This window comes from Nicotiana tabacum, chromosome 15 (assembly GCF_000715075.1).
Source record: "Nicotiana tabacum cultivar K326 chromosome 15, ASM71507v2, whole genome shotgun sequence".
NCBI classification, from domain to species: domain Eukaryota; kingdom Viridiplantae; phylum Streptophyta; class Magnoliopsida; order Solanales; family Solanaceae; genus Nicotiana; species Nicotiana tabacum.
Genome location: NC_134094.1, coordinates 127,088,909 through 127,097,240, shown reverse-complemented (window position 1 = coordinate 127,097,240; position 8,332 = coordinate 127,088,909). Strand labels below are relative to the sequence as shown.

Sequence of the window (8,332 nt, the reverse complement as noted above, 5' to 3'; positions counted from 1 at the left end):
TATATGCTTCAGGATATTTAAGCTTACCGCGTAAATTCAATGGAAATGACATTAATGATGGCTTCCATTTCCCTGATATTGCCTGTGAAGCGCGAAGCAGAGCCCTCCATAAAATTGCTGTGATCATCTCAACTCGTGAAGGTTTAAAACTTAAAACACCTGAATTGTTACAATTTGTTAATTTGCCTCTGAGTTTTAATAAAGAGACTTCATCTATAGCAAACATTTTGGAAACCAATTTAGTGTCTAGACGTTTTCCAGGGAAAATAGCAGAAGGCGTAAAAATCTTGGATATGTCTCTTGGTCCAAAAATGTTAACCAAATTAAAGCTCATGAAATTGATGTTTTCAGCTGGAATTCCCAATTTACACACTTTTGACCACTCGTAAATGAACGTAAAACGCGTCCATCCATCGATAGCAGGGTGTGCAGTGCTCATAGATAATGCGAATCCACCACATTGAAAAATTGTAATTTGCACAACCATGAGTGGTATGGTAAACAAATTAGTCGACGTTCTTAATTCCTTGTGGCCAAAAATGCAATGGAAGGTCAAAATTAGTACGTGTTTGTTGGAGAAAATCATCCATTTGACAATTGACGTTGGCTTTTATGAATGTTATACCTTGATCTTGACAATTGATTGAACGTTTACTTTCAGAAAATCTACCAGCAGCTGGATAAACGTGAGTCATAATCCTGATTCTTCGAGTTGTTGTACCATATGATTATGGGTGTAGGAAGAGTTGATGGGGTTATGTGGATAAAAAAGAACAAGAGGCATATGTGTTTTCTCAGCTATTTGGTCAAAGAAAGATAACTTAAAATTTTGAAGGTGATTAGGAGTTGGAGAGGATGGTTTTATAAGCTTCTTGGAAATGATTTCAACTTGAATTTGGTCACTCAAATTAACACAAAGGCTACCCGTTTTTGATGTGGTAAAAATATTATGGAATTAAGAAAAAGAGAGAGAATTGTAGAAAAGTTGAAGACAATTTTTATATCAGAAGTTTCAGGTCCTATTTATATTCGGAAAATTCTGAAAAATCTTCAAAAGATGGGAAATTTCCATAACATTACCAAACATGGAACTGCTAATGCACTATTGCAGAAGTTTATTTATATCATTTGCAATTTTTACTTAGTTAAAAGGCTTATTTTGAACTACTTTCCTTACCAAACATGGAACTGCTACTTTTTGTTGTGATAAACATGTTTATAGGTCACCCTATCAATATAATATTAAACACTGGGGTAGGTGGGGGAGCTAAAGTAAGGCAAGGGCATTCAATTGAATTTACTTCAGTGAAAAATTGAAATATTGTGCAAATAGAGTAAAAATGAGTACTGACCTCTCTATAACAACATCTTTATATAACAGTCATTCACTATATAAGTCAAATTTTCCTCAGAACCGATTTTTTAAGTTATATATTACCTCTCTATAATAGCAACGACCATATTTATAGCAGAACATTTTTTGTAAAATTACCCCTCTATAATAGCCATATAGAATCATTAAGATTACAAATAATAGTTTTAAAAATATGCACACAACCATTTCCATTAAACAAAATTTCTATATTGCATAAGATAAAAGGTTTGAAGATTTGCACATATTATCTTTTTCATGGGACAAATTCCAAAATATATTTAGATACAAAATTTAACTGTTAATCTCTTAGATTGTCTTCAAAGGAAAGTTATTGGATACCTTTTTGCTAAAGATTTGGACACGAATCTTCGCCAATTCAAGCGTTATATCACTAGTAAGAGAATAAATCTACAAAACAAGCTACAATTACAAAGTTCGCTCATCAATCTTGAAAGAATTTTTTTTTTGTAGCTTTAAAATGTCTGCCTTGGAGTTTAAATCTTTATACATTTAGTTATGAATTTATTAATAATGTATTAGCTTTCTTCAAATATTTAACTAGTGAAATATGCATATCTTTTGATATTTTAAATTTGAATAATTTTTTTATCTTTTGTATATAACAATAAAAAAGGAAAAATAATTAATTTTTGGATAAATTTTATCTATAATAGCCAAAAATATTTAGACGTCAAATGTTGTTTAAGTGTATAATAGTCATTCACTATAAAAGCTAAAAACTATCGGAACAAACGGGATTGTTATAGAGAGGGTTGACTGTATAAAGTTTTCCTTTTTACACAATGAGGTTTCTCAAAGGATTTCTACAAATGAGGTTTCTCAAAGGATTTCTAAAAAAAAGGAATTTGTAATAAATAATTAAGACAAGTTACATGCTATAACAAACAACAGTAAAATTCCTTATACCAATGATTTATATAATTTAAACTCTATATATAAACAGTTAAATTTTCTTGACATAAGAAATTTTTTAATTAATTAGGTAAGGGTGTTAACAATTGCTTCAAATCACGAGTTCAAATCACAAATATAACATGAATTATTTTTAAATCCCCTTCCGTAAATTCGTGGCTCTGCTAGGGTTGGCAGAACCCATAACTTTCCCTATATAAAGGGAAAGGCGCGAGATGTTGATGACATAACTTTACCTCTAACTTCTTCAGTTCTTTAATTTGTTTTCCCTTTTTCCATTATCATCATATTTATATACCATGATTTTCCAAAAGGAAACCATGGAAGTTAAAATCTTGACAACAAAGTTGATAAAACCATCTTCACCAACTCCAAATTACCTTCAAAATTACAAACTATCATTCTTTGATCAAATAGCTGATGAGGCACATTTACCTCTTGTTCTTTTCTATCCTCCTTGCAACAACAACACCAACAATAATAGTACAGCTGAAGATCAGCTCGAGCAATCTTTATCTAGAGCTTTAACCCATATTTACCCAGTTGCTGATAGATTTACTGAGGATAAGTCCTCGATTCACTGCGCCGATCAAGGGGTTAAATTTGTTAATGCCAAGGTAAATTGTAAGCTCAATGGCTTTCTTGAGAAAGCACAAAAAGATGCCAATCATGCCTTATCTTGTTGGCCTCAAGATACTTGGGATGTTGATGAAAGTAATTTGTTCATAACACCAATTAGCATTGTGCAAGTCACAAAATTCAATTGCGGTGGCATGGCTCTTTCTATGAGCCCTGCACATACCGCGATGGATGGTTTCACAACTTTCACATTTGTTCACGAGCGGTCAAACGTGTGCAAATTGGGGATTCCTATAGAGAAAATCCACTTTTTGAGCTTTAATATGGCTAAGATTTTCCCACCAAGAGATGTATCGTAAATTCTCTTGCCTCGTGTCCCCAGGAAAATCGTATGGACTCTAAACTAGATGCCAAAAAGTTATACATCAACCAAGATTCTATTTCAAGGCTCACGGAAGAATTAACAAAATCAACGGATTCTAGAGCTTTATGCTTTAAGCCCTCAAGAGTTGAAATGATTATAGCACTTGATAAAGGAGGACAAATGCATGTTTTGAGTGTGTTTACGTATTATTTCTTGTGTGAGCTGTGGGAGTTCACACCGCTTTTGATGTGAAAATGTCACGACCCCAATTTTTCTCCGTAGGATATCGTGATGGCATCTAGTCTCTAACACCAGGTAAGCCTATTAATTATGCAAAATGCAAAACTGAAACTCAAATCTCAACATATAAAATAAATCAAACAACGATTCAAATAGTTACAACTCCCAAAACTCGGTAGAAATAAGTCACTCGCTTCTAAGAATTTATTCTAAGTGTCTCTATACATCAGAGTCTAATGAGAATAAGAAAAACAACATAATAAGGATAGAAGGAGACTCTGAGGTCTGCGGACGCTGGCAGATATACCTTGAAGTCTCCGCGTACGGCTAGTTCACTAATGCGTGGTCTGGTAAAATGTACCTGGATCTGCACAAAAAGATGTGCAGAAGCGTAGTATGAGTACACCACAGCGGTACCCAGTAAGTGCCAAACCTAACCTCGGTAGAGTAGTGACGAGGTTAGGTCAGGCCCTAATGGAATAATAAAAGTCAGGGTGAAAAGTTTAACAAAATAATAATAATAATAATAATAATAATAATAATGACAATGAGGATGAATCAAGTAAGTAGTATGTCGCAATTTAACTACATAGAATAAGGGCAAATAACACCTTGCGGAAGGAAAACAAAAATTTACAACTTTAAGGAAAACACCAAAAATAACCAAAGGCAGTGCAACCATAAAGAAATATCAACAAGGGCACTCCCGAGGTACCGCCTCGTAGTCCCAAATCATAAATAAATTCACAATATCTCATTTCCTTATATCACCACGGGAGCCTTCACATTTAATTTTAAAGAAAATATTTTTTTTCCGAAATAGCATCTCGCATTTTAGCCACCCTTATCACACCGCATGACTTCTAGTAGTTTCTCACTAGTCATGCGTATCAAGCCACCCTTATCTCAATACCAATCCTAAGGAAAATTTTCCCACACAAGGTTAGACAAATCACTTACCTCGACTTGTGTAATTCTTTACTCTGCTGTGTCTTTACCTCGTGAATTAGCCTCCGAAATCCTCGTATCTAGTCACAATTAATTCGATTTAATCAATACAAATTATTGGAATTTATTCCATATGAAAATATAAATGTTTCAAAAAAATCTGAAATTTAACTCAGAAATCGCCTGTGGGGCCCACATCTCAAAACTCGACAAAAGTTACAAAATATGAACGCCCATTCGACCACGAGTCCAACCATAAAAATTTTACTAAATTCCGACATCAACTCGACCCTCAAATCTTTAAATTTAACTAAGAGGGTTTCCAAAATCTTCCAACTTAAATCACCAATTATTAAATGTTAAAAACTACCATAGATTCGGGTACTTTAACCAAAATTGAGTTAAGAACACTTACCCCGATATTTTTCTTGAAAATCTCTCAAAAATCGCCTCTCCCCGAGCTCCAAATCGGTAAGAATGGAAGTCCCATTTTCAGAACTTAAACATTCTCTCCAGACTTTTCTTCTTCGCGAATGCGACAGCTCCCTCGCGGTCGCGAAGCACAAAATCGTGCTGCCCAAAAATTGCCCTTCGCAAACGCAAGACTTTAGTCGTGAACGACATGCTTTACCAGGGGAACGTTCGCAAATGCGGCCTTCACTTCGCGAACGCGAAGACAAAAATCCTCACTAGCCATATTCCCTTTCGCGAACGCGATGCCCAATCGCGAATGCCTAGCCTCACCTCCTTGCCTTACGCGAACGCGAGCCCCATATCGCGAACGCGATGAACAACCTCGCCTGCCTCCAGTTCCTCTTCGCGAACACGAGAACCTTCTAGCGAACGCGAAGAAGGAAACCATGAGCAGACATCAGAAAAATTCCAGCAGCATTCCAAGTCCAAAAATTGATCTGTTAACCCTCCGAAACATACCCGAGGCCCCCGGTACCTTAACCAAATACACCAATAAGTCCTAAAACATCATACTAACTTAGTCAAAGCCTCAAATCATATCAAACAATGCTAAAATCACAAATCATACCTCAATTTAAGCCTAATGAAACTAAGAAATTCCAACTTCTACATTCAATGCAGAAACCAATCAAATCAAGTCCGATTGACTTCAAATTTTGCACACAAGTCAAAAATGGCATAACGAACCTATTCAAATTTCCAGAATTGTATTCCGACCCCAATATCAAAAAGTCAACTCCCCGGTCAAACTTCCAAACTTAATTTCTATTTTAGCCATTTCAAGACTAATTTAACTACGGACTTTCAAATAATTTTTCGGGCACGCTCCTAAGTTCAAAATAACCATACGGAGCTATTGGAATCATCAAAACTCTATTCAGGGGTCTTTTACACATAAGTCAATATTCGGTTAACCTTTTCAACTTAAGCTTTCGACCTTGAGACTAAGTGTCTCAATTCATTCGGAAATCTCTCCGGACCTGAACCGACTACCCCGGCAAGTCACATAACAGCTATAAAGTGCAAAATGAGCAGTAAATGGAGGGACAGGGCTACAACTCTCAAAACGACTGGCTGGGTCATTTCATCCTCCCCATCTTAAACAAACATTCATCCTCGAACGGGTTTAGAATTATACCTGGAGTGGTGAGAAGATGAGGATAACAACTGCACATATCATGCTCGGTCTCCCAAGTCGCCTCCTAGACTGGATGACCCCTCCATTGTACTTTTACTGAAGCAATGCTTTTCGATCTCAACTTTCTAACCTGTCTGTCCAAAATGGTCACTGGATCCTCAACATAAGATAGATCCTTGTCCAAATGGACCGAGCTGAAGTCTAACACATGAGAAGGATCACTGTTATACTTCCGGAGCATGAAAACATGGAACACTGGATGAACTTCAGTGAGACTAGGTGGTAGTGCAAGTCTGTAAGCCACCTCTCCAAGTCTCTCAAGATTCTTAAAAGGTCTGATATACCTAGAGCTCAACTTGCCATTCTTTCCGAACATCATAACACCCTTCATAGGTGAAACCCGAAGCAAGACCCGCTCACCAACCATGAATGCAACATCACGAACCTTCGATCCGCATAACTCTTCTGTCTAGATTGGGTTGTACGAAGTTGATCCTGAATCAATTTAATCTTTTCCAAAGCATCTTGAACCAAATCCTTACCCAATAGTCTAGCCTCGCCCGACTCAAACCAACCCACTAGAGACCGACACCACCTCCCATATAAGGCCTCATACGGAGCCATCTGAATGCTCGACTGGTAGGTGTTGTTGTAAGCAAACTCCGCAAGTGGCAAGAACTAATCCCAAGCACCCCCAAAATCTATCACATATGCATGAAGCATATCCTCCACTATTTGAATAGTGCGCTCGGACTGTCCATTCTTCTGAGGGTGAAATGATGTACTCAACTCCACCCGAGTACCTAACTCACATTGTACGGCTCTCCAGAACCGTGATGTAAATTGTGTACCCCGGTCATAGATGATAGATACCGGTATACCTTTAAGCCTGACAATCTCGCGAATATAAACCCGAGTGAGCTGCTCCGAAGAGTAAGTAGTAACCCCAGGATTAAAAGAGATGACTTAGTCAATCTATCCACAATCATCCAAACTGCATCGAACTTCCTCTGAGTCCGTGGGAGCCCAACAACAAAATCCATAGTGATCTGCTCCTATTTCCATTCTGGAATCTCTAACTTCTGGAGCAATCCACCCGGTCGCTGATCCTCATACTTCACCTGCTGACAATTTAGGCACCGAACTACATATTCCACTATGTCTTTCTTCATCCGCCTCTACCAATAGTGTTGTATCAAGTCCTAATACATCTTTGTGGCACCTAGATGAATGGAGTACCGCGAACTGTGAGCCTCTTGGAGAATCAACTCACGCAAACCATCTACATTGGGCACACATAGCCTTCCCTGCATCCGTAATACGCCGTCATCTTCAATAGTGACTTCCTTGGCATCACCGTGTTGAACCGTGTCCTTAAGGACTAGTAGATATGGGTCATCATATTGAAGGTCTCTGATACGATCATAAAGAGAAGACTGAGAAACCACACAAGCCAAAACTCGGCTCGGATCGGCTCGAAAATATCCAATCTAACAAACTGGTTGTCCAAGGCTGAACATCCAAGGCTAAAGGCCTTTCTACTACCGGTAGATATGTTAAGCTGCCCAAACTCTCCGCCTTACTACTCAAGGCATCGACCACTACATTGGCCTTGCTGGGGTGATAGAGAATGGTGGAATCATAATCCTTAAGCAACTCCAACCACCTCCTCTGCCGCAAGTTAAGATCCTTCTGTTTAAACAGATGCTGCAAACTTCGGTGATCGGTGTAGATCTCACAAAGGACACCATACAAGTTGTGCCTCCAGATCTTCAAGGCATGAACAATAGCTGCTAATTCAAGATCGTGGACCGAATAATTCTTCTCATGTACCTTTAAATGTCTGGACGCATAGGCAATCACCCTATCATTTTGCATCAACACTACGCCAAGATAAATACATGACACATCACAATACACAGTATAAGACCTTGAACCTGTAGGCAACACCGATACTGGGGCTGTAGTCAAAGATGTCTTGAGCTTTTGAAAGCTCTCCTCACATTCCTCGGTCCACCTGAACAGAGCGCCCTTCTGGATCAATTTGGTCATATGTGCAGCAATAGAAGAGAAACCCTCTACAAATCGGCGATAACACCCCGCTAAGCTAAGAAAACTTCGGATCTCTGTAGCTGAGGATGGTCTGGACCAACTCTGCACTGCCTCAATCTTCTTCGGATCTACCTTAATTCCTTCATACGAAACTATATGACCCAAGAATGCCACTGAATCTAGCCAGAATTCACACTTCAAAAAATTTGCATATAACTTCTTTTCTCTC

The 8,332-nt window shown here is 38.0% G+C and overlaps 1 protein-coding gene and 1 pseudogene across 1 annotated transcript; one reads left to right on the top strand and one right to left on the bottom strand.

The window, feature by feature from the left end:
- On the bottom strand, nt 1–974 carry LOC142169927 (acetyl-CoA-benzylalcohol acetyltransferase-like; the record flags this gene model as incomplete). The annotated part of the gene is given in 3 exon segments (XM_075231869.1): nt 1–509; nt 511–703; nt 706–974. Coding segments are annotated over 3 exon segments (781 nt in total), but the record flags the coding sequence as incomplete, so codon positions are not given.
- Nucleotides 975–2,552: 1,578 nt separating this feature from the next.
- On the top strand, nt 2,553–3,522 carry LOC107759611 (epi-neemfruitin B synthase L1AT-like; annotated as a pseudogene).
- Nucleotides 3,523–8,332: the final 4,810 nt, after the last annotated feature.